This window comes from Entelurus aequoreus, linkage group LG16 (assembly GCF_033978785.1).
Source record: "Entelurus aequoreus isolate RoL-2023_Sb linkage group LG16, RoL_Eaeq_v1.1, whole genome shotgun sequence".
Classification (NCBI taxonomy): domain Eukaryota; kingdom Metazoa; phylum Chordata; class Actinopteri; order Syngnathiformes; family Syngnathidae; genus Entelurus; species Entelurus aequoreus.
In genome coordinates this window covers 17,308,283-17,335,762 of record NC_084746.1, presented here as the reverse complement: position 1 = coordinate 17,335,762, position 27,480 = coordinate 17,308,283, and the positions used below count along the sequence as shown (strand labels likewise).

The 27,480-nt window shown below is 40.0% G+C and overlaps 1 protein-coding gene across 2 annotated transcripts; it reads right to left on the bottom strand.

Moving 5' to 3' along the window:
* Nucleotides 1-453: 453 nt before the first annotated feature.
* nsun4 (NOP2/Sun RNA methyltransferase 4) lies at nt 454-27,465 on the bottom strand. Of its 2 annotated transcripts, none has more exons than XM_062022265.1 (8): nt 27,308-27,465; nt 17,462-17,681; nt 17,249-17,354; nt 17,027-17,181; nt 11,548-11,708; nt 11,355-11,479; nt 1,414-1,541; nt 454-1,292 (listed from the first exon to the last, which is right to left on the bottom strand). In XM_062022265.1, the coding sequence occupies exons 1-8, from the start codon at nt 27,398-27,400 to the stop codon at nt 1,246-1,248; spliced, it is 1,035 nt and encodes a 344-aa protein (XP_061878249.1). In that variant the 5' UTR covers nt 27,401-27,465; the 3' UTR covers nt 454-1,245. The 2 variants fall into 2 exon arrangements, with proteins under 2 accessions (XP_061878249.1, XP_061878248.1); XM_062022264.1 differs by having other exon boundaries at nt 455-1,292; nt 1,414-1,546.
* Nucleotides 27,466-27,480: the final 15 nt, after the last annotated feature.

The window sequence follows — 27,480 nt, the reverse complement described above, 5'->3', positions numbered from 1 at the left end:
TACAAAATTTTACTGCAAAATATAGTGGTTTTTAAAAAAATTTTTTACAACATTTTACAGTAAATGGAAAAACAGTACCACTGTTTTATTTTGGAGGGAAGGGGGGGTTTAAGGAAAAAGCTGGCAGCTTGGTTGACAGAATGTTTGTGTTAAATTTACATTTACAATGGACAAAAAGTACAAGTTATTTTGTATCGTTTTTCCATTTACAGTAATACACCGTTAAAAACAAGATTTTACAGTAAAAAATATGGCAGCTCAGTCAACAGAAATTTAACGCAAGAAAACTTGTCGTTTTTTTCAATTTACAGTAACATGCTGTAAAGAACACTGTAAAATATATTGTCATTTTTATTACTTTGATGGGAAATTTGCTGTAAAATCACAAGCCAAGCAGATATTAAAGTATGTATTTTTATTTAGACAAAAAATGTTTGGAACGTATGATAATATACTGTAACATTTGTTGCAATAATGGATACTGTGGAAGTTTAAAATGCACGCAAGTTCAAGCAGTACATATATTTTTTCTGTCAAAATGAAAAAAATCCATTACATTTAGTGAGAAAATATTAAGTACTTTATTGGCAAATATCATTTCCAGGTGTTTGCGGGCCAGATAAAATGATGTCGCGGGCCAGATATGGCCCCTGAGCCTTGAGTTTGACACCTGTGGCTTAACCGTCGGTCGGATTGATGAAGCGCAGTAGTGGCGGTCGTGAGTTAGGTAGCGCTCACTTCAAATTGACACTAACTCTTATTTGTTGCATTGCAAACTTTTGTATGGTGTTGCCTCCTTATTTGTGATTACTCCAAGCTGATTATCATCTACCAGTGCTTATTAGCAGCACTTGAACTGAATGTGACAGCGTGTCATAATAATAATAGCAGTATTATTTGTTCAGAATCTAAACAGTCTTCCTGGACTGGCCCAATTTGGAACCAGTACCAAAAAACAAAAAAAACGGTACATGGTGTACATCCCTACTCCTCAGTGTTTGTTAAGTGTACTTATACTGTTGAACATTTCATATTACAAAGTATTGATGACTTTTATTGGATGTGTGGCCATGCATTCACTTTTTAACTGATCTTAGCAAACAAGCAAAAAGTAAAAACCTCAGCAGAGTCTTCCCACTGTCCACAGTCTATGTCAGCCTCCTCAACTTGCACATATAAATGGGTCCAAAGTTAGCTGTTAAATGTGGGATGACCATCTCACCCACATGGAGGCCAGGAGCGAAGTCAAAGGTGTTCCTGAACATGTGTGTGAGCGGTCGCAGGTCCACTACCTGCATGTGGATTTCATATTGGAGAGGACAAACCAAAACGGTTGAATTACTTCTTGTGTTTGTTAACAAAATGTACATTGTTGGTAGTCTGCATCTACACTGGTGTCTTCTTCATACTGACCTGAAGCTGAATGCCATGGTTCTCCTGAGCCAAGTGGATGGCTTGCTGAACAACGCCAACATTCTGGATTTGAGAAAGCGTACAGGTGGAGTAAACGATCTCGCCTCCCGGACACGCCGCCGCCACTCCTGCCCTGCAAGACAATAGGAGTTTTAGTTTACATCCAAATAAACATGACCCTTTTAATAGGTAGGGATTGACTAATATTTTTTGGGTCACTTGTGGGGAAAATTAACAATCAATAATTAATTCACTGATACCCTTTGAATATTCAAGGATTCATGGAATAGGACAAGCTGTAGAAAATATATTACATGTATTATATAATATTTTATTTATTAATATGAGTAATTGGATGGAAGAAGTTGTCCGAATAATTGTATCTAAGTTATCACAAATCTTTATGTTTCCATAAGTTCCCAGCGAGAGGACAAAAGCTGTCTTTGATCTTACCAATCAAAAGGCTTGTAAAACTCCACTGTGTAGGATGGGAAGCGACATGAAGGTGTCGGTTTCTTTGATCTATTGTAATCCACAGGAAGATTTTGTCTTGACCCGAGATCTACAAAGCGGAGAGGAAGCAGGACCTGACCCCCCTCCAGGCACCTTTTCTTTGAACTGTTTTGTAACCAAAACAGGAACCAAAACTTCCTTTAGAAACAGCTGTTGCCATGTAATCAGGGAAAGTCCAAATAAAAGAGGATGCGTACAATCTTTCGTCAGAGCGTGGTGGAAGACTGTGCAAAGAGTACAGCCCAGACGTTTCTCCTCAATGAGCTAAATTGAATTCTGTCTCTGTTTAATTCCTTGATTCTTGTCTGTTTAATAGATGTCATCAGTGTTTGAACCTGACAGAAGTGTCATGCTGACCAGAGCTTTTCAGAGCAATTTTGTGTCAGCAGCTGACACATGTTGTTGTTCTTCAGACTAGTTGAGGCTGAATCAACAGCACTTCTACTGGCGGCAGCCAAGTAGTGCACTCTAGTTTGCGGCACTTCAAGAAAAGATGAATTCTACACTCCACAATCAACAGATTTATTATCAAATTAATTAGGGATGTCCGATAATGGCTTTTTTGCCGATATCCGATATTCCGATATTGTCCAACTCTTAATTACAGATACCGATATCAACCGTTACCGATATATACAGTCGTGGAATTAACACATTATTATGCCTAATTTGGACAACCAGGTATGGTAAAGATAAGGTCCTTTTTAAAAAAACAACTTAAATATTATTATTTATCATTATCATTATAAATAAAATAAGAAATAAATTAAAAACATTTTCTTGAATAAAAAATAAAGTAAAACAATACAAAAACAGTTACATGGAAACTAGTAATTAATGAAAATGAGTCAAATTAACTGTTAAAGGTTAGTACTATTAGTGGACCAGCAGCACGCACAATCATGTGTGCTTACGGACTGTATCCCTTGCAGACTGTATTGTTCTATATTGACATATAATGTAGGAACCAGAATATTAATAACAGAAAGAAACAACCCTTTTGTGTGAATGAGTGTGAATGAGTGTAAATGGGGGAGGGAGTTTTTTTGGGTTAGTGCACTAATTGTAAGTGTATTTTGTGTTCTTTATGTTGATTTAATAAAAAAACAAAAATAAAAAAAACGATACCGATAATAAAAAAACGATACGCGATTCATAACGTTACTTTTTGGTGTAACCATCATGAGCGTTCTGTTCAGGTATATTTCTTTTATATTTTGATAAATCATCATATTTATGTATTACTAAATTTAAATAGGTATTGATCAATCTTTAAGCTGTGTGTATTTGATTTCAGTTTGCTTTTGACATCTTATTTAGAATTGTAGTTGAAACTTTTACAACCTTGTGTTGCGCTCATGATGGCGTAACCAAACTAGATTTCATTTAATGATCTCATTTTGAATATTTATTCCCTTTTTTACATTTAGTATATTTAAATATTCATTTATAAACATTGAATACATTTCAAATATCAATAAAATGCAATTGCTTTCATCTTATAGGGTAATGTTTAGTTACACCAAGTCATGAGCGTAACACTAAGCTTCATCACTTTGACTTGTAATATCTCTAATTCTGGTGGTGTTTTATGCTTTTTTTCTTTTTGGACCATGTACTATACATATAATACAATAAAGTCCCATATAAAATTATGTTTCTAGCAATACTTTAATTTTGCCTTTGAAAGTAACACTCCAATGTCCATTAGTGGAGCTGAACACATATACGAATCCTGTTCAAGAACCAATTAAGTTCATAAATCAAGGTTTCACCGTATTACAATCACAAAACTATAATCAACTACATTTTTTGGGGGAAATATTTTCAGAAAGCTAAAACCTGGGGGCCGTACTTCTCCCTTCACTATTAGTTTTATTGTGTATATTCTGAAGGACAAGCACCCTGTTGAGTGGACATTTGTTTTTGCTGTATTTATTTTGTCAAAATTACAGGAGCGCTCTGTTGTTTTTAGGGACCTTCTGCAAAAAAGCTGGTCAAAGATCATCTCTATGACAGCACTCTAGTGTTTTGAAGAATTTGTTGCAAAACAATTTTTTTTCTTTTTACTGAACTCTCTGGCCACCAGTTGAATAGCCCAAATGATGAAAAAGAGAGGACCTAAAGTGGAACCTTGAGGAACACCACTATCCATCCATCCATCCATCCATCCATTTTCTACCGCTTGTCCATTTCAGTGTCGCGGGGGGTGCTGGAGCCTATCCCAGCTGCATTCGGGCGGAAGGCGGAGTACACCCTGGACAAATCGCCACCTCGTCGCAGGGTCAACACAGATAGACAGACAACATTCACACTCACATTCACACACTAGGGCCAATTTAGTGTTGCCAATCAACCCATCCCCAGGTGAGGAACACCACTAGTATAACTAAAACAGTTGAACTAATAACTGACTGCGTCTAAAGTAAACAAGCTACAGCAACACCTTACTTACATAAATCACATTCCGAAAAAAATGTTTAACAGTCAAAAAGAAGAGGACTTAAAGGAGTGCCTTGAGGAACGCCTCAAATTTGGACCCCAGTGTTCCATGTTTGCTAGTAAGGTTAAAATGTCAACGCGAGGATCTTCCAATGTGTTTACAGTGGTCCAAGTTCCTCTATACAACAGGAGCACTCTAATGTTTTTAGGAATTTGCTGCAAAAATGTTTGTCTGCCAAGTTTTAAAGTGAACTCGAGGGCCTGTATGGTGTCATTCACTGGCCAGAATTTACAGCTTCAGACAAGATTAAATAAAGAAATGTGGTTCCTTATGTGAACCACACAATAAAACATATATTTATTATACTGTCATATAGATAGATAGATAGATAGATAGATAGATAGATAGATAGATAGATAGATAGATAGATAGATAGATAGATAGATAGATAGATAGATAGATAGATAGATAGATAGATAGATAGATAGATAGATAGTACTTTATTGATTCCTTCAGGAGAGTTCCCTCTGGAAAATTAAAATTCCAGCAGCAGTGTACAGAATTGAGATCAAATTTAAAAGTAAAAAGTAAATAATGGGTGTATAAATGGAAACAAAATAGAAAAATATTACAATAGAATAAAAATAAAAAGCAACAATGAGAATAAAAATATAACAGTAAAATAAGAATATAACAAGAGAAACTAGGCAGTAGTGACCATGTTATGAAAAATTATTGCATTGTTATTGTTTTGCATCCCCTGTCATCCCAGTACCCCCCCTCCCTCCCAGAGAGGAGTTGTACAGTCTAATGGCGTGTGGGACAAAGGAGTTTTTTAGTCTATTAGTCCTGCACTTGGGATGAAGCAGTCTAGCACTGAACAGGCTCCTCTGGCTACTGACAACGGTATGCAGAGGGTGACTGGCATCATCCAGGATGCTCACTAGTTTTTCCACAGTCCTCTTCTCTGCCACCGTCACCAGTGAGTCCAGTTTTATTCCGATTGTAGAACTATAATGTACATACCCATTATAATTAATGATAAAAAATAGACAAACATTTAGAAGAAACAGGAACGAAAGACAAAACACGCATGTAATTGTGCATCTATTTGATGATCAGCATATAGCTTACAGACTTTCACCAATTTTAATTGATAACCCAAAATAAAAAACCTAACCAAGGACAGGTTTCTCGTCCTAACCATTGGTTTGGGGAAGGCTGGTAAGATAGACTAACGTGATGGACAAGTTCCGAGACTAAATTTAAGTCTGACATAGGGCTGGGCGATATATCGATATACTCAATATATCGCGGGTTTGTCTCTGTGCGATATAGAAAATGACTATATCGTGATATTCGAGTACCGTATTTTGCGCACTATAAGGCGCACCTAAAAACCTCCAATTTTGTCAAAAGCTGACAGTGCGCCTTATAATCCGGTGTGCCTTACATATATATGGACAAATATTGAGCCACAACAAACTTCATATTCATAAAGTTTAGGTCTCGCAACTAAGGTAAACAGCCGCCATCTTTTTTCCCCCGTAGAAGAAGAGGTAAGCAGCCGCCCCCGTAGAAGAAGAAGCGCGCGGTGCATGCTGGGATATATGACGTTTCATTTCCATTTGTGTGTTTATATAAAGACCCCAAAATGGCTCCTATTAAGTGTGTTGTCTGTCTAATTATAAATAATGCAGACGAGGCGTGTTGGCTGAGTTCTCAACGTTTACTCACAACGTGCTCATAACCACATTCTAACTGCCGGCATGGCGAGTCTTGGCGACATACAACAACACTTCTCAGGGCTACCGCGCATGCTCGTCACTCCCGTTGCATGCTGGGTAGTGTAGTTGTTATATTCCCTAGCCTAGCTCATAACATCACATTAAGAGACACGCTTACGCGCTTAATTCAATACTCGCCGTCATTCCGGGTGGGTTGACAAAAGAACTCCAGCCGCTAGATATTGGTGTCAACAGGGCATTCGAAGCTAGACTGCTAACTGCGTGGGAACAGTGAATGACAGAAGGCGAACACACGTTCACCAAGAAGGAGACAGCGCCGGACGACATACGCCACTATCTGCCAGTGGATCGTAAATGCCTGGGCTGATTCAGTCTCAACTGTGGTCCGAACTTTCAGGAAGGCAGGAATTGTCACTGAACTGCTGGACAACAGCAGCATTAATGACTTCGACGAGACGGATCCGGCCATTTTGGATGCCGTATTCGCCCACTGTTTAATTCGGACACTGAAGAAGAAAAATTCGAGGGATTCGAGAATGAGGAATAACTTCATAAAGTGAGCTTTACATGTTTATTGTGTGTGTTGTGTTGTGTTGTGTGACATTAACGTTTGAGCAACGTTGAGTTATTGATATATTGTTATTGCTCTGCACTATTTGGAGTGTTACTATATTGTGATAGCACTAACGTTTGATTTACGTCACACGAGTAAATCAGCTGTTTATTCATTTTGGGAGTGAACAGAGTTGTCAGAACGCTGGTTTGTAATCTATTAATAAAGTTTGACTGACCTATCTGACTGTTTTGTTGACATAGGTGCGCCTTATAATCCGGTGCGCCTTATATATAGGGTTGGGTATCGTTTGAATTCGAACGATTCCGATTCCGATTCTTTGTTTCGATTCTGATTCCTGGCGATTCTCTGTTCCGATTCTTTTAAGAGGCAGGGTCAAAAAAAAGTTTAGGATATTTTAAATGAGCTAGCTAACCTACAGTCTTTCTGAATGAAATAGTCTGACATTCTCCATCAATTTTAATTCTATTAACTTTTTATGAACTTTACTATACATTCCTCACAGGGCTGTTTTCAACTAGAATATAAATATCAAATCTATGAACTTGAATATAAATATTATAAATTATGAATACATTTTCCCAGGGGTACACTTTCCTCAAGAGAGCTTTATTTTTGAAAACCTCATGAAAACACATTTACACACACAAGTGTATGATGCTGCAGGTACTTAAACATGTTACCGTGCTCTCACTGATGGGCTAACCTGGTGCAGAAAAGCAAATAAACAATAAGAAACAACTTGCAAAACCCAGTCCAGATTAGCAGCAGGTACAGTATAAAATCAGAGACAGTTCTTGTTTAGGAAAATGACCATATCCGCCTTCTCAGGCAGGATGCGTGAGCGTTCTGGACAGATAGTGTCTCCTGCTGTGGAAAATACACGTTCGCTGGGTGTGGAAGAAGCTTGAACGCATAAATAGGAGAAAGCGCGATCTGACAGCAAAGGATAAGTCTTTTGTTGGTTCCACCGGACCACCACCATGCAGCAGGGTCGTCAGACATAAGTATCGGTGGAACGTCCTGGTACATCTGCAGCTCTCTCTCCACTCGTTTCTTGATGGACATGGAGCTCTGTTATTTCGCGGTTATTTCAATTTTTTTTGTAAAGTGAAGCCACACTTTCGACCGCCGACGCCCGCTATCCATGCTTGAGCTTGACTGACTCGCTCGGCTATTAGTGTTGTGTCGTTCGCGAACGATTCGTTCGAAAGAACGAATCTTTTGAGTGAACGTACTGAACCGAATCACTTCATGAACTGATTCGTTCCTTTCTCAGTTCAGTTGAGCTCTGCCGCGACCATGCCGGTATGAGTGGAACTGGCGCATTCTGTGACTCACTGAACCCTCGACGTCGGCGAACGACGCAGCCAATGAGAGGGCGGGGGGAGGGACTGAGCGAACGATTCGTTCACCGCGGATTAACGACATGAATCACTCAGTGAACGACAACGCTCTCGCTCTCTGCTCTGCGGGGGCGGGGGGTAAAGTGTAGGGCAGGCTGTTTTGAGAAGATTTAAAATAAAAATAATAACTAATGTATGTACACATACATAGGCTATTATTTACACAGTTATTGTAACAAAAATACATTTCTCCTTGGGGATCAATTCTGATTCATATTATTATTATTATTATTATCCATTCTACTGCAACTGTTGTTGTTGATGTTGTTTAGTAGCTATCATCATCATTATAATAATGCTGATTTGCAATTAAACTGTACTGCTGCTGCAGAAGTGATTCGGTTCACGTACTGAACTGCGGCCACAGTGTGGCGCTGTGTCAGTCACTGATTCTAGTAATTCAGTACAGTCAAAAGAACTGCAGAAGTGATTCGGTTCACGTACTGAACTGCGGCCACAGTGTGGCGCTGTGTCAGTCACTGATTCTAGTGATTCAGTACAGTCAAAAGAACTGCAGAAGTGATTCGGTTCACGTACTGAACTGCGGCCACAGTGTGGCGCTGTGTAAGTCACTGATTCTAGTGATTCAGTACAGTCAAAAGAACTGCAGAAGTGATTCGGTTCACGTACTGAACTGCGGCCACAGTGTGGCGCTGTGTCAGTCACTGATTCTAGTGATTCAGTACAGTCAAAAGAACTGCAGAAGTGATTCGGTTCACGTACTGAACTGCGGCCACAGTGTGGCGCTGTGTCAGTCACTGATTCTAGTGATTCAGTACAGTCAAAAGAACTGCAGAAGTGATTCGGTTCACGTACTGAACTGCGGCCACAGTGTGGCACTGTGTCAGTCACTGATTCTAGTGATTCAGTACAGTCAAAAGAACTGCAGAAGTGATTCGGTTCACGTACTGAACTGCGGCCACAGTGTGGCGCTGTGTCAGTCACTGATTCTAGTGATTCAGTACAGTCAAAAGAACTGCAGAAGTGATTCGGTTCACGTACTGAACTGCGGCCACAGTGTGGCGCTGTGTCAGTCACTGACTCTAGTGATTCAGTACAGTCAAAAGAACTGCAGAAGTGATTTGGTTCACGTACTGAACTGCGGCCACAGTGTGGCGCTGTGTCAGTCACTGATTCTAGTGATTCAGTACAGTCAAAAGAACTGCCGATCCCATGAAAACAAGCCACATGAAAACAAACACACGTCCCCATTATCTCAACACATAAAGTTATGAGAGTAGACTACTAGTCTACTAGCAGTCTACTGGCTGGGGGTAAAGTGTAGGGCAGGCTGTTTTGAGAAGATTTAAATTAAAAATAATAACTAATGTATGTACACATACATAGGCTACTATTTACACAGTTATTGTAACAAAAATACATTTCTCCTTGGGGATCAATTCTGATTCATATTATTATTATTATTATTATTATTATTATCCCTTCTACTGCAACTGTTGTTGTTGTTAGATTAACGCGAGTCCCTACGCAGTGCGTGGGGACTCGCGTTCACCCTATTTGCTGCTTCTCCCGCGAATGTCTGCACTGTACTGTACTATGTACTGTACTAAGGGGCGCCCCCTTAGTGTTGTGTCGTTCGCGAACGTGATTCAGGGAGGGGCGGTAGTGTTGTTGTTTGCGAACGTGATTCAGGCAGTGTTGTGTGGGCGCCTATTTGCTGCTTCTCCCGCGAATGTCTGCACTGTACTGTACTACGCACGCCCCCCCCCTCCTATTTTTTTATTTTGGGGGGAGGGGGGGATTCGGTGAACAAATTTTTTGAACGAATCATTTTAAGGAACTGATTTTAGTGATTCAGTACAGTCAAAAGAACTGCCGATCCCATCACTATCGGCTATGCTAACACTTCCGGGGGTGGGCGCTTCTTCGTTGGTGTTCAGCGGCTTCTTCTTCCGGTTCGGCGGACATATTTTTTTCCGGTCGGCGGACTAAATTGGCGTGACAGCATCGAAAATAGGAATCGAAATGTAAACTTTTGTACGATTCCGGGAGAATCGGAACGTTAGTCCCGGTTCCGATCGATACTCGATACCCAACCCTACTTATATATGAACAAAGTTTTGAAATATGCCATTCATTGAAGGTGCGCCTTATAATCCTGTGCGCCTTATAGTGCGGAAAATACGGTATATGTTCTCACGCAGTTGCTTTTAGCTGCGGGCATTACACTACAGGCGTTTCTCACTCTTTGTTGTCTCTCCTTCTCACAGAGACGTAAAACAAGCGCACCTTCTTACATACGTACAGTATACGCCCTCGCGGAGCAGAGAGGTAGCGGCATGGGTAACGTTAGCTGTGGTGCGGGTGGTAATACGAGAGAAAGAAGGTGCGAATCTGGTAACAAATGAAGGAAGAATTAATTCCCAAGAAAAACAGCAGGGTGTCCATCGTCTGGCGGTGGTTTGGTTTCAAGCGGGAATATATTGAACAGACAATCGTAATTTGTCAAGTGTGGGGCAAAAGCGTTGCTACAAAAAGTAGCATTACTGCTAATATGTAGCATCATTTGAAAAGTCACCCACTCGAGAATGAAGAGTGTTTGAAACTCTGCATGTCAACATCTCTGTTCGGTGCCACACCAACAAAATGCCGAGGCAATCATTTCCAGATCAACACCGTTTGAAAAAAATAGTCAACAACAGAAGGAGATAACGTCCGCAGGAACCTACCACATAGCGAAGGACATACACTATTTGATTTCCTATTATGCAGCTCATTTTCATTTGACAGTTATTGAAATATCTTGTGTGACATCATGCACAAAAGTGCACTTTATTTGTTTTAAACTCTGGTAGAGGCGTTCTGTACAAAAAGTGCACTTTAATTTAGGGCTGTTTTGATATGTCATCTTAGTGACATCATACACAAAAGTGCACTCATAGCTCTGACAATATTGCACTTTCTGTTTTGAAATGACATGAATGTTTGTGCCACTGCTTAATAACTGTTTAATAAATACAGTTTTGGTCAATTGACTTAGTTGTGATTTCCCTCTCTGCATGAAAGTTTAAAATGAGCATATATTAATGCAGTATGAACAAGAATGTTTTAATGTAGACACAGAATCATCATACTGCTGTGATTATATGCATCAAGTGTTCATTCAAGGCTAAGGCAAAATATCGAGATACATATCGTGTATTGTGACATGGCCTAAAAATATCAAGATATTAATAAAAGGCCATATCGCCAAGCCCTAGTCTGACATAACAGCATAAAACGTGTTCCTTGCTTACATTAGTAGCTCTAGCTGCAGTTGAGGCAGACGTCGTCTCTCGATGGTTCTGCTCTTGTTGAATATATTGTTGTCATCCTCCATGAGTGAATGTCGGTCCGTGGTACAGGGAACATCCACGAGGACCTAAACACAGACCGAGCACAGGCAGTTAGCGTCTTGAGCGTACAAACGCTATAACATGACTGTCTTACTCTGTCAAAAGTGTTGTGTTCTATTTCCCCCCACTTGCTGCCATCAAAGGAAGTGACGCGCAGCTTCTCAGGGTTCAAAAGCGCTTTAGGGATGAAGCTGTGGAGCACCTTTCTCAGTCTTGATGTCCGAGACACAGAGGCGTCGTTTAAACACAAAAAACCTGAGGTGTGCAGATAATGGGTTGACGTTATTTGCAATCATTGAAAGAAACAGCAGGAAGGAGCATATGAGGACAAAAGTATTGGGACACCTGGTGACTAAAGCGATAAGAAGGTCAAATGTAAGTTGGTCGTAGGGTCGTCCCGATACCACTATTTTAGTACCGGTACCAAAATGTATTTCAATACTTTTCGGTACTTTTCTAACTTTAAGGGGGACCACAAAAAATGGCATTATTGGCTTTATTTTAACAAATAATCTTAGGGTACATTAAACATATGTTTCTTATTGCAATCGAAGAACAATTTTGTCCTTAAATAAAATAGTGAACATACTAAACAACTTGTCTTCTAGTAGTAAGTAAACAAACAAAGACTCCTAATTAGTCTGCTGACATATGCAGTAACATATTGTATCATTCTATTTTGTCCAAATTATGAAAGACAAGCTGTAAAAATGGATTATTAATCCACTTGTTCATTTACTGTTAATATATGCTTACTTCCTGTTTCAACATGTTCTATCTACACTTCTGTTAAAATGTAATAATCACTTACTTATTACTTATTTTCTGTTGATACTTTACATTAGTTTTGGATGATACCACAAATTTAGGTATCGATCCGATACCAAGTTGTTACAGGATCATACACTGGTCATATTTAAAGTGCTCATGTGTCCAGGGACATATTTCCTGAGTTTATAAACATAATATACATTTTTAAAAAAGGAAAAAAGATTTTGTGACGATAAAAAAATATTGATGTACTTATGGTAGTCGACTTGGTATCATTACAGTGGATGTTAGGTGGATGCCAATTGTTAACATTCAGGGGTGCTAGCTTGCTGTTAGCGGTTAGCTATTGTATCCTCCTACGGTGTGTAGTGAAGCATGTTTAGCTATTCCTCGTCCTGCAGGGATGATACTTGTAAGAAACTTACTTTATTTGTCGCCATGGAGGCGAGGATTAGTCATTTAGAAGTAGCTAAAACACTGCAGACTGCGGATGGATGTTAGCTGCTAGCTAGCTGGCCATGTCTTAAAGCACCTCTTCCTGAGGGCGTTTCAGTGTTATAGCTTCACCTTTATCTTTAGTTTTTAAGCCAAAATGCATCCATTCTCCCTTTTTTTGTCTACCACTATGTCTGCTTGTAAGTACTCTGTGTGTTTGCGCTGCCGAACATGCTCCTCTGCTCCTAAAACCAGCAAAGTCATGAGGTGACGACGCGCCGTCATGCCCGGGAATCAGAATACCAGTACTTTTCAGAGTATAGTACCGTTTTTGATTCATTAGTACCGCGATACTATACCAGTACCGGTATACCGTACAACCATAGTTGGTCGCAACACCTTCTGCTCTTCTGGGGAGATTTTTTTTTACACATTTTAGAGAATATTTGTGTATTTATTTGTGATGTCAGAACCTGAAGTTACTGGTGTAGAAAAGAGATGCTCTGCTGGCTCACAGTCAGTGTTCAAAATGTGTTTGATGGGCTCATCTAAGCATGCCAAGTGTACAGTGGGGCATGCTGGGACAGAAAAGGGTCTTCCATGAGCAATAATTACTGGTGATGTGCGGATTGATAATCAAGTATCAATACCAGATCTTTATACTCTGATGTCTATTCTCGAATAAAAATATTGATTCTTTTGAGGGGGGTCCAAAGTGCTACCCGCAGCTCGAGTTTTGTAGGCCCGTAGTAACATGTTGGGAAAAAAACAACAAAAACCCAAAACCAGTGAAGTTGTCACGTTGTGTAAATGGTAAATAAAAACAGAATACAATGATTTGCAAATCCTTTTCAACTTCTATTCAATTGAATAGACTGCAAAGACAAGATACTTAAAATTAGAACTGGAAAACGTAGTTATTTTTTGCTCATTTGGAATTTGATGCCTGCAACATGTTTAAAAAAAGCTGGCACAAGTGGCAAAAAAGACTGAGAAAGTTTAGGAATGCTCATCAAACACTTATTTGGAACATCCCACAGGTGAACAGGCTAATTGGGAACAGATGGGTGCCATGATTGGGTATAAAAGCAGCTTCCATGAAATGCTCAGTCATTCACAAACAAGAATGGGGCGAGGGTCACCACTTTGTGAACAAATGTGTGGGCAAATTGTCCAACAGTTTAGGAACAAAATTTCTCAACCAGCTATTGCAAGGAATTTAGGGATTTCACCATCTACGGTCCGTAATATCATCAAAAAATTCAGAGAATCTGGAGAAATCACTGCACGTAAACGGCAAGGCTGAAAACCAACATTGAATGCCCGTGACCTTCGATCCCTCAGGCGGTACTGCATCAAAAACCGACCTCAGTGTGTAAAGGATATCACCACACAGGCTCAGGAACACTTCAGAAAACCACCGTCAGTAACTATCAATAAATGCAAGTTAAAACTCTACTATGTAAAGCGAAAGCCATTTATCAACAACACCCAGAAACGCCACTGGCTTCGCTGGGCCCAAGCTCATATAAGATGGACTGATGCAAAGTAGAAATGTGTTACTGTATGTGTTCTGACGAGTCCACATTTCAAATTGTTTTTGGAAACTGTGGATGTTGTGTCCTCCGGAACAAAGAGGAATAGTTATAGGCGCAAAGTCCAAAAGCCAGCATCTGTGATGCTACGGGTAACTTACACATCTGTGAAGGCACCATTAATGCTGAAAGGTGCATACCGGTTTTGGAGCAACATATGTTGCCATCCAAGCAACTTCTATTTCATGCGCGCCCCTGCTTATTTCAGCAAGACAATGCCAAGCCACGTGTTACAACAGCGTGGCTTCAAGAGTGCGGGTACTAGACTGGCCTGCCTGTAGTCCAGACCTGTCTCCCATTGAAAATGTGTGGCGCATTATGAAGCCTAAAATACCACAACGGAGACCCCAGACTGTTGAACAACTTAAGCTGTACATCAAGCAAGAATGGGAAAGAATTCCACCTGGAAAAGCTTCAAAAATTGGTCTCCTCAGTTCCCAAACGTTTACTGAGTGTTGTTAAAAGGAAAGGCCATGTAACACAGTGGTGAACATGCCCTCGTGCCAACTTTTTTGCAAGGTGTTGCTGCCATTAAATTCTAAGTTAATGATTATTTCCAAAAAATAAATTACTTTTCTCAGTTGGAACATGAAATATCTTGTCTTTGCAGTCTATTCAATTGAATATAAGTTGAAAAGGATTTGCAAATCATTGTATTCTGTTTTTATTTACGATTTACACAACATGCCAACTTCACTGGTTTTGGTCATTTAATTAAAAAAAGCTGAAATTGTAATTAAAAATGAACACAAATTAATACAAAAATTATGTGGGGGACATTTTAATATTTGTTTTTGTTTAAAAAAATGCTACAAACAGACGTATATATCCAAACTTAGTGTCAGCTTTGTGTTACAAGTGAAACATTGTATTATTATTAGTTAGTTTTCCTAAATAGATTACATCTTTTCGCTCTTTTTTTTTCTTACATTTTTACTGTTGTTTTTCATCTGACAATATTTTGCATGCCAACAAGACCGGCGCTTTGGTACGCAAATGGCCCCCTGGCCGCACTTTGGACAGCCTGCAATAACTAATGATACTATACTTTGTCACCTATCACACAAAGCTGAACCTTTGAATGTATGTCATCGGTCTATGTAGCATTTTGTTTCCTTACAAAATAAAATAATACTAAAATGGCCCCTGCATACATTGATAACGTTCATTTGTTTAGCCCTGGGATTTTATATCGTTTAAAGATGATCCCCCAAGAGCAGCAACATTTGAAATACTGTATACTACTTATTACATTTTACCACACACATTAGGTATACTTGTGCAAAGTATGTGTATCAGATCATCGTCGATACCAGCCTGAATTTTACTCAATATCAGATCGGAAATAAAATCAGTGGTATCGCACATCACTAATACATAGGATTTAGAAAGAGCAGAACGTACTGTGCTTCAAAGACAATTGGGTCGGTTTTTTTCCGATTTTCCCCATTATGATTACTAAAAAAAATATGTAATGCAAATAAAAGTATTTTATAACTAAATACACATTTTAAAACAATGTTATAGTATATTAAGTATCCCCTTTCAGTTGCACACTACAGACAATTGTTTCCAGTCACTATTAAATAATAGCAACACAGTGTTTCCCATAAACTGCCAAGATACCTGTGGCGGTGGAGGCGTGGCTATGGGCGTGGCTATGGGCGTGGTCACCATGACATCATCGAGTAATTTGCATAATTTACTACAATATGATTTTCTCTAAAAAGGCTCAAAAAAATGTATACTTACTAATTAATAACAGTTTTGTTTTAAACGTCCATCCATCCATCCATCCATTTTACAATATAATTACAACAATTTATGTACATATTTAAATACAGATTTGAACAATAAGTTATTCACTGAAATATATTTATTAATTGTGGGTCTTACAAAAAATATATCTTATAAAATATAAAAGCTAAATGTCTCTTAAAGCTCTGCCCCTTTAATTAGTGCATACTAAATAATTTAAATTTAGCCTACTACTACAACCATATTATTTACCAGCAACATAAAGTGAAACAGAGGCAGAGGTGTCCTGCCACAGTCAGTAACAAATAAACAGAAAACAGTAGTGGTGAAATACAAATAAGGCCTACACTATCCTACACTTCTCTTTTGTAATGTAAATCTGAACAGCCTATATGGGCATCTACATCAACTATATGATTTGCCTGAGAAGCTGGACAGGACAAAAAAAATACAAAAAAAATAAAAAATATTTTTTTTTTTTTTTTTTTATATTTGTGGCGGACGTAATTCTTTCGTGGCGGGCCGCCACAAATAAATGAATGTGTGGGAAACACTGCAACAAAAGTAACAATGTATCAAAAATGTACTTTAAAATGTAAACAAAACCACTAAAATAACCAACATGACATGCAGATATTTGTGAAAAATAACACTGAAGACTAGAAGAGATAATAATAATGATTATTTGAGGATAATCGAGAAATTTGCTGGAGGTATAAAATAAAAACTACAACAAAAGTATCGATCCGACTATGCTTGTATTAAACCAACACCCAACTTGCTGTCAATACTATCTATATTTAGATCGATACACCCACCCCTTCAGATCACGTTTGTTCACACAGCCTTTTGGGCTTGGAGGACTAGAGTCTGGCTTTATGGTAGGACAGATGTGTTGTGTGTGGTGATATTATCGTAGCACACCACACACATAAAGATCAAAACTGCTACTTAGTTAATCAAGATGTACGTCCCAAGACCTTTAGTCAAATAGTGAACAATATTTCACAATACCAATGGCTTGAGTCTGCAACAAAGCCAAGGTCTTTCCTCCTGGGGCCGCACAGAGGTCCAGCACATTGTGGCCCTCGAGAACGTCTAGAGCAAGGCAGGGCAACACTGACGCAGCATCCATCAGGTAGTGGCTTAAAAGCCCCGATGCATCTGGTCTTAAGAGAGCAAGAGCAGACAACTGTTGAAGGAATCAGACCATAAACACAATAATACTAATCTCACCTGGCTTGCTTGAATCTTGTTATATCCCCTCTCGGAAAGACAACGCACTTGATGTTAGGACTGAGGTGTGGAAGGGATGCGCCACCTTCTGAGTCACACTCCACACCTGAATAATGTAATCACAGAGAATCAACTGTTTGAGACAAAATTAAATATTCATTGAAAATAACACAACATGAATAACACTTGGGAGTGGCAGCATACCATCCTCACCTTTTGTGTTTATATCTGTGAGGAAATCTCTACATCCTAGAGAATGGAGATCTTCCACCAAAGCATCACTGCAGAAATTATTTAGCAGAGCTCCATATTTTTTCTCCGAGAGCAGGGCGACTCGAACCGATGGCCAGAGCTGCCCCAGTTGAGTGTTGTAGGTGATGTCAAACTGCTGCTGAGCTAAACTGGTCGCAGGGTGTTTCGGGTGCGAAGCAGCCTGTGAAAAAGTTGCCAATATGTTAGCAAATGTGATCGCACAAGCAAATTACATTCTCTTTTAATATGGATGTAGAACATATTAATTAATTCACTTCAATGTATGATTCAATAATGATTTGCAGAAGTCAGTCTGGGGTTTAGACAGGCACAGCATAAACTCAACGGCAAGAAAACGGAAATGCTGATTATCGGTTCTGCTAGACACCGACATCTATTTAATAATACCACCTTAACATATGACAACCAAACAATTACACAAGGCGACTCGGTAAAGAATCTGGGTATTATCTTCGACCCAACTCTCTCGTTTGAGTCACACATTAAGAGTGTTACTAAAACGGCCTTCTTTCATCTCCGTAACATCGCTATTCATGCGTTCATTACGTCTTGTCTCGATTACTGTAACGTATTATTTTCGGGTCTCCCTATGTCGAGCATTAACAGATTACAGTTTGTACAAAATGCGGCTGCTAGACTTTTGACAAGAACAAGAAAGTTTGATCATATTACGCCTATACTGGCTCATCTGCACTGGCTTCCTGTGCACTTAAGATGTGACTTTAAGGTTTTACTACTTACGTATAAAGTACTACACGGTCTAGCTCTATCCTATCTTGCCGATTGTATTGTACCATATGTCCCGGTAAGAAATCTAAGTTCAAAGAACTCCAGCTTATTAGTGATTCCCAGAGCCCAAAAAAAGTCTGCGGGCTATAGAGCGTTTTCTATACGGGCTCCAGTACTATGGAATGCCCTCCCGGTAACAGTTAGAGCTGCTACCTCAGTAGAAGCATTTAAGTCCCATCTTAAAACTCATTTGTATACTCTAGCCTTTAAATAGACCCCCTTTTTAGACCAGTTGATCTGCCGTTTCTTTTCTTTTCTCCTCTGCCCCCCTCTCCCTTGTGGGGGGGGGGGGGACACAGGTCCGGTGGCCATGGATGAAGTGCTGGCTGTCCAGAGTCGGGACCCGGGGTGGACTGCTCGCCTGTGCATCGGTTGGGGACATCTCTGCACTGCTGAACCGTCTCCACTCGAGATGGTCTCCTGCTGGCCCCACTATGGACTGGACTCTCACTATTATGTTAGATCTACTATGGACTGGACTTTCACAATATTATGTCAGACCCACTCAACGTCCATTGCATCCGGTCTCCCCTAGAGGGGGGGTTACCCACATATGCGGTCTTCTCCAAGGTTTCTCATAGTCATTCCAATCGACGTCCCATTGGGGTTGTGAGTTTTTCCTTGCCCTTATGTGGGCTCTGTACCGCGGATGTCGTTGGGGCTTGTGCAGCCCTTTGAGACACTTGTGATTTAGGGCTATATAAATAAACATTGATTGATTGATTGATCATATTATACCAGGGGTGTCAAACTAATTTTAGCTCTAGGGCTGCATAAAGGAAAATCTATTCCCACGCGGGCCGGACTGGTAAAATAATGGCATAATAACTTAAAAATAAAGACAACTTGAGATTATTTCCTTTGTCTTACTTTGGCCAAAAATAGAACAAGTACATTCTGAAAATGTATATACTACAAATAATCTTCTTGGCAAAACACTTGACATAAATTGAAAACTCTGAGGAAAAAATTGGTGCCGTTTCAAAAACACCATGAAGAACACAATAAATTTAGATTTTGTCTCAGTGTTTTTACAAAGCCATTAAACTTCAAGCACTTCCTGTTTAGCATTCTAACGTTGCCAGTTAATTAAAAATATTATGAAAAGTTTTCACAAACTGAAGCATTGGTGAAATCTGCATACTGCCACAACACATTCATTTATCATCATTCAAATATTACAATTATATTTAAACATGATGTCAGTTATCAAAATCCCACCATAGCTTTGTGATGTGGCTTTTGTAAACAGAGCCTGCCGGGACTTAAGACCTTTTTTTGCTTCTTCCACCTTCTGTAGCCTTTGTTCCGTGTCCATATTCTTGTCTTTGTGTTTCTTAGACATTTCCTAGTGCCTTCTTAGATTATATTCTTACACTACAGCCACACTTGTTTGCCTTTTACCTCCGAGAACATGTTCTCTGCCTCCTACCTGGCTTGAAACCCCCCGTTCTCACCGTCCACCTTCCGTTTAGCCATTATTGGGGAAGGGGTTTGCTGAAAGTTGACATCTGCCCTGTCTGTTGATGAATAATGAAGCCGAGGCACACTTGCGGCGCTGCAGTGAGTTCGCAGGCTACCGTTGCATTGTGGGGAATGGAATATTGGTGGGTGCGTGTGGTTCTAACTCTAAAAAAATATCATCCCGGAGGCCATAGATAATTCATTCTTGGGCCTTGACTTTGACACCTAGGTATTATAGTGAAGTCACTTAAGGTGAGCCTTAGGCTATGTCTACATTAAGCCGGATAACCCCTTAAACGAATAATTATTTAGCCTAAGCCCCGTTTCAGCCACACTAAACTATCGTTTAAGGTTCCCCTCCTCGGACAAATGTTTACACGGGTAAGTGCGCCGTGTATTTCTTGAATCTTCGGCTCTTGTATGGACTCATTGATCGTTTACAAACTGAGTTCGGAGAGGAAGTGACGCCAGAAAGACCGTGCCCCACACAGGAAGTGACGTCAGAAAGAACGCGCCACAGCCAGCTTCATAATAAAGCGGTTTTGTAACTAGGAGCTAACCACTGGAAATATGGAGGCGAGTCATCCAGACATGCCCTTGTTTCTCCTTCCGTCTGTACAGACACTTGTGGAATTCACACATGAATACCTTAAGAGAAAGCGATTGCAGCTATTTGGGATACAACACTTCTCAGACGGCAAGAGAACTTTCCAATGTCCAGGTCAGCTGTGATTCTACTTTACTGAAAAACTTCGTCCATTTGTCGAAGGAGTCAACGAGAATGCGGGCTACCGTGGAAGTGATTAAAAAGGTAGCGTGTGCTTTGTGTTACCTGGCCGTCGAGGGAAGACTAACTACGGAAAACGGCGAATGCTTTTGGACTGGCAAAGCAGACTGTATCTGTTACTTTCCGCCATGTATGTCGCGGACTCAACGTCTAGGTCCGGAGTATATAAAGTCACCAAAAAGGAATGGACAATGAAAGTGAAGGCAAAAGAGTGAGGAATGTCCTGACCAGATATCTAGATCCCTAGATTGATTGTTGTCAAATGTTCTTTGTCACATTGTTTACTTTCGTGTCCAATAAAGATTTGATTAATTTATGATGGCTCAGGTGTGACTCACTACAACAGGGCCCCACAGCACACTGGATTCTAGTTAATTGAAATACCACAACACTGGATATTTTTCAAATAAGATCAATTTAAGAACTTGCACACAAAGCAACCACTGGAGGTGACTATTACGTGCCAATTTGTCCGCCATGTATGTCACAGACTCAACGTCTAGGTCCAGAGTATATAACGTCACCAAAAACGAATGGACAATGAAGGTGAAGGCAAAAGAGTGAGGAGTGTCCTGACCAGATATCTAGAACCCTAGATTGATTGTTGTCAAATGTTCTTCACATTGTGTACTTTTGTGTCCAATAAAGACTTGATTAATTTATGATGGCTCAGGTGTGACTCACTACAATAGGGGCCCACAGCACTCTGGATTGCAGTTCATTGAAATACCACAACACTGGATATTGTTCAGATAAGATACATTTAATAACTTGCACACAAAGCAACACTGGAGGTGACTATGACGTGCGCATTTTCCACGCATGCGTAGTAGGTCGCGTTGCGCCGGCTGACGGAGCGGGTGAGGGGGGTCTTAACATTAATCTGCTCAGTGCCTTTGTGGTTAAGAGTGTCCGCCCTGAGATCGGTAGGTCGTGAGTTCAAACCCCGGCCGAGTCATACCAAAGATTATAAAAATGGGACCCATTACCTCCCTGCTTGGCACTCAGCATCAAGGATTGGAATTGGGAGTTAAATCACCAAAATAATTCCCGGGCGCGGCCACTGCTGCTGCTCACTGCTCCCCTCACCTCCCAGGGTGTGAACAAGGGGATGGGTCAAATGCAGAGGACAAATTTCACCACACCTAGTGTGTGTGTGTGAGACAATCATTGGTACTTTAACTTAATTTTAAACGGTGGCATTGTTCTGTGTGGACACGGATAAGGTTAGGTGGGATTTAGCCTGGATAACCTAAGTTATCTTAGTGTAAACGGGCCTTTTTGACTTTGTACCAGGGGATTTCATTCACTATTGCTTTGGCTCCTTCTTCATGTGTATTCAATTAAGTATCTTTTCATTAAATTAAAAACATTAAAACTGCACGATCTTGTTGACCTCAACACTGCTATTGTGCCTCGGTGTCTACAGGAGAGGTTCAAACCTAGGGAGAGTCCCTATGACCTCAGAGGATCAGCTGTCTTTCAGAAAGCAAACATAAGAACGAGCTTAAAAAGTAGATGTGTTTCTGTCAGGGGCGTTCATCTGTGGAACAGCTTGGATGATTCCTTAAAATGTTACAGTTCCATTCACTCATTTAAAAAACACTTTAAGACCAATGTCTTGGGAAAATATATCACTCTTGAATCAACACAGTAGTTAATACTATGATCAATGTTAATTACAAACTAAATGTGGGATATAACATACTTGCCAACCTTGAGACCTCCGATTCCGGGAGGTGGGGGGTGGGGGCGGGGGTGTGGTTAAGAGGGGAGGAGTATATTTACAGCTAGAATTCACCAACTCGAGTATTTCATACATATATATATATATATATATATATATATATATATATATATATATATATATATATATATATATATATATACATATATATATATATATATATATATACATATACATATACATATATATATATACATATACATATATATATATATATATATATATATATATATATATATATATATATACATACATATATATATATATATATATATGTATGAAATACTTGACTTTCAGGGAATTCTAGCTATATATTAGGGCTGCAACTAACGATTAATTGGATAATCGATTAATCTGTCGATTATTACTTCGATTAATCGATTAATAATCGGATAAAAGAGACAAACTACATTTCTATCCTTTCCAGTATTTTATTGAAAAAAAAACAGCATACTGGCACCATGTTGTGGACATTGGGGGTGCAGCATACACCAACAATAACACAGAAATGTAACTCATCAGAACTGAATCAGATATTGTACATGTTTCTGTTGTGAATAATAAAGGATTAATTTTAGGCTGCCTCTGAATAATAGCATGAAATATTCCAGCACCTTCATAACGTTTAGTTATACTAAAGCGTCACTCAAATCTAAATATATTTATATAGCTTTATCAGCCCGGCTACATTGATCCATTATGAAACCAACATGAGATATTTCTGTCCGTTACGTTTATTTCGAAATTGGTAACCGTGCGTTTTCTCTCTCAAAACGGAGTCAAATGTGCCGGAGACACATTATCAGCCCCGCGTTGCAACAAAGGCATAACTTTAACGTTACTCACAAAAAAGCTGAACTCATGAATGGTTGTTGCCACTATGGACTTAAAAAGTTACGTACTGTGAGTTCTTCCCTTCATCCATGGCTCCAACATTTTTCTTCTTCAGGTGCTTCTGAAGCAATGTTGTACTTCCGTGCCGTTTTGCAAGATACGGTCTTCTTTGAAGTCTTTAAAGTGAAGTGTTCCCACACTTTTGACAACTTAGGTCGTACACTTTTCTCCATTGAAACAATAACTTTAAGATGTTTCTCCGCTAAACTATCGGTAGTGTTTTCCTGCGCCATTTTTCAAATTTTTCTATGAAAGGAGACACCGTCGTCACGTGAGCTGCACATGACACATCATTGGCTAGCTTACGCCACCTCATGAGACGTAGCCTCAGTGCCGCCCTGGCGCTGTTTTGTACTGTTTTTGTACTGTTTTTGTACTTATTTTGATTATTGTTTCTCAGCTGTTTGTAAATGTTGCAGTTTATAAATAAAGGTTTATAAAAAAAAAACAACAACAACAAAATAATAACCAAAAAAAAAAAAGCCTCCGCGCATGCGCATAGCATAGTTCCAACGAATCGATGACTAAATTAATCGCCAACTATTTTGGTAATCGATTTTAATCGATTAGTTGTTGCAGCCCTACTACATATATATATGTACTGTATATTAAGGCTGAAACGACGCGTCGACGTAGTCGACGTCATCGGTTATGTAAATACGTCGACGCCGTTTTTGTGCGTCGACGCGTCGCATAATTACGTCACACTACTGTCATGGCGGAGCGCAAAGCAGACTGTGCGAGCGAGGGGAAAAACGCACGCCAAAAGTCGTCAAAAGTGTGGGAGTATTTCAATACACAGCCTAATAATGTTGTTGTATGCACACTGTGTCGAGCATAGCAGCACAACGGCTATGAACGAACATTTGAAAAGAAAACCATCAACCATCAACTAGTCAATCGTCCGCGTTAGCATACGTTGTCATCATTACACAAAAACATGAATGTGTCATTTGTATCTGCTAGGGGTGTAACGTTATGTGTTTTGTATTGAACCGTTTCGGTACGGGGCTTTCGGTTCGGTACGGGGGTGTACCGAACGAGTTTCTAAGCTAAAGCTAACTTTAGCTGCTAAAGTCTTAACAAGTTGCTTTGCTCCTTCTGCGGCTGCCTCTGTCTCAGCACGCAGCATTGTCCCACCCATACAACCATCTGATTGGTACACACGCAGCATTGTCCCACCCATACAACCATCTGATTGGTACACACGCAGCATTGTCCCACCCATACAACCATCTGATTGGTACACACGCAGCATTGTCCCACCCACACAACCATCTGATTGGTACACACGAAGCATTATCAGCCAATCAGCAGTGCGTATTCAGAGCGCATGTAGTCAGCGCTTCAGCGTGGAGCAGATAGGTGTTTAGCAGGTGAGCATCAGGCAGCGGACTCTCCCCAAATGATAATAAACACCTCCCAGTCAACTACTAGTAACATCACTATGAGCCCGTTGACCTTCTAGAAACTTAAACTGCAGCTCAGCTCACTCGCAGTCCTGGCTTGAGGTGAAGGCTAATTACCTCTCAGTTCCAGCCACATCGACCCCTTCTGAGCGCCTATTTTCAGCTGCTGGGAATATTGTAAACAAGAAAAGAAGCAAAGCAAGTAGACATGCTAACCTTTCTTCATTACAACTGTTAGTCACTCACTGGAATGAGTAGAATTGGTTATTGTGTACTGTGTTGGACTGGATGTTGATTTTGCACATTTTAAAAGCAATACTTAATGTTTACAGTGCTCCAGAATATTTAGATTGGCACTTTTTTGTATTGATGTTTATCTTTATTTTTGCACATTTTAGCAAATAAGCAATACTTTCACTTTTGTTGAAATGTTTACACTGTTACAGAAATATTTCGTTTTGCACTTTTTTGTATTGGATGTTTATCTTTATTTTTGCACATTTTAAAGCAAAATAAGCAATACTTTTACTTTTGAAATGCTTAAGATTTGCACTGGATGATTACTTTTATATTTGCACATTAAAAAGCAAATAAGCTACTTTTAATTTTGTTAAATGTTAAAAGTTTTAAATGTTTACATTGTTACAGAATATTTTGTCATGTTGTTGTCAATGTTGACTGAGTGGCCATACTTTTTTTTTTTTGTAAATAAAAGCCATGCCTTTTGAAAAAACTGGCCTACTTTTATTTTTTCTTCTTCATTTTAAATAAAATAAAATAAAAAATAATCGGTAAAAGGAAAAATAATCTATAGATGAATCGAAAAAATAATCTATAGATTAACCGATTAATCGAAAAAATAATCTATAGATTAATCGATAGAAAAATAATCGTTAGCTGCAGCCTTACTGTATATATATTTTTTTATACATATAAATAAAAGAAATACTTGAATTTCAGTGTTCCGGAGGCTATCCAGTAGATGGCAGTATTGTCCTGTTTAAGAGTGTCACAACATTGCTGTTTACGGCAGACGAACTGCTTTACAGTAGACGAAAACGTGACTGCTGTTGTTGTGTGTTGTTACCGCGCTGGGAGGACGTTAATGAAACTGCCTAACAATAAACCCACATAAGAAACCAAGAACTCGCCCTCGATCATTCTACAGTTATAACGTGATTGGGCAGGCACGCTGCTTATATTGTGGGAAAGCGGACGTGAAAACAGACTGTCGCCGCTGTCCCCACTCAGGTCCGCATTGAGCTGGAGGGGGCGTGGCCTTCAGCTCCGGCTGAATTCCGGGAGTTTATCGGGAGAAAATTTCTTCCGGGAGGTTATCGGTAGAGGCGCTGAATTCCGGGAGTAAAACCGTGAGGGTTGGCAAGTATGGATATAAATAATAATGCAAGTATAATTGGCTGCAGGATTAGGTCTCTGCTTTTTGCAGATGATGTGGTCCTGATGGCTTCATCTGGCCAAGATCTTCAGCTCTCACTGGATCGGTTCGCAGCCGAGTGTGAAGCGACTGGGATGGGAATCAGCACCTCCAAGTCCGAGTCCATGGTTCTCGCCCGGAAAAGGGTGGAGTGCCATCTCCGGGTTGCGGAGGAGATCTTGCCCCAAGTGGAGGAGTTCAAGTACCTCGGAGTCTTGTTCACGAGTGAGGGAAGAGTGGATCGTGAGATTGACAGGCGGATCGGTGCGGCGTCTTCAGTAATGCGGACGCTGTATCGATTCGTTGTGGTGAAGAATGAGCTCAGCCGGAAGGCAAAACTCTCAATTTACTGGTCGATCTACGTTCCCATCCTCACCTATGGTCATGAGCTTTGGGTTATGACGGAAAGGACAAGATCACGGGTACAAGCGGCCGAAATTAGTTTCCTCCGTCGGGTGGCGGGTCTCTCCCTTAGAGATAGGGTGAGAAGCTCTGCCATCCGGGAGGAGCTCAAAGTAAAGCCGCTGCTCCTCCACATGTAGAGGAGCCAGATGAGGTGGTTCGGGCATCTGGTCAGGATGCCACCCGAACGCCTGAGGCGTTTCGGGCACGTCCGACCGGTAGGAGGCCACGGGGAAGACCCAGGACACGTTGGGAAGACTATCTCTGCCGGCTGGCCTGGGAACGCCTCGGGATCCCCCGGGAGGAGCTGGACGAAGCGGCTGGGGAGGATAAGTCTGGGCTTCCCTGCTTAGGCTGCTGCCCCCGCGACCCGACCTCGGATAAGCGGAAGAAGATGGGTGGATGGATGGAAGCATAATTGTTTGTATATAGTATATATATGGTACAAAGGTTTAACTAACACATGTACAATGATATTTCACATGTCTTTACTGTGTATATAGTTGAACAGTGTTCATGTTATGTACAAGGTGTATTTATAATATGTTGTGCAAAGGAAATTTCATATTTTGACATCGTTTAAAGGGTTAGGCGCAGTAAGTGTTCAACTTCAGCCTAAACCCTTTCGGTCTGCAACATTTTAAATTTATGAATGTACAACTGTTTGTTTATTTTGTTGACCACTGACCGAAGAAATAATAAACTAAAACTAAAGTATCCTGCGAGTAAACAGTTAGAAAATGGGTGACATTTGAACATTGTCCTTCAACAACCACAGCTACAAACATGTAAATGGGTGTAAAATAACAGTCATTCATTGAATATAAATTTTATAATATTAGTGACATTTTGTACACACCCATTTCTCTTTGAATCGATGTCTTCTGAACGTTAAATTCCTTAAATCCTTCATTTTTCGGATTAAAAATGTGGAGTCTAAACGTAGCGCCATTTTTTATTCCGGCCCGTCGACTTTCTCCGTCCGGCACTGCGCAAACACATGAAACAAAAGTTCCGGGTGCGGAATTTGCA

Excerpts from the sequence above, each read along its gene's own strand:
- nsun4 (XM_062022264.1), bottom strand. The coding sequence starts at position 27,400 with ATGGCGCTACGTTTAGACTCCACATTTTTAATCCGAAAAATGAAGGAT. Across the intron at positions 17,682-27,307 it reads ATCGATTCAAAGAGAAATGG|GCTGCTTCGCACCCGAAACA; the intron begins GTGTGTACAAAA and ends ACTTTTTCACAG. Across the intron at positions 17,182-17,248 it reads ACAAGATTCAAGCAAGCCAG|ACCAGATGCATCGGGGCTTT; the intron begins GTGAGATTAGTA and ends TGCTCTCTTAAG.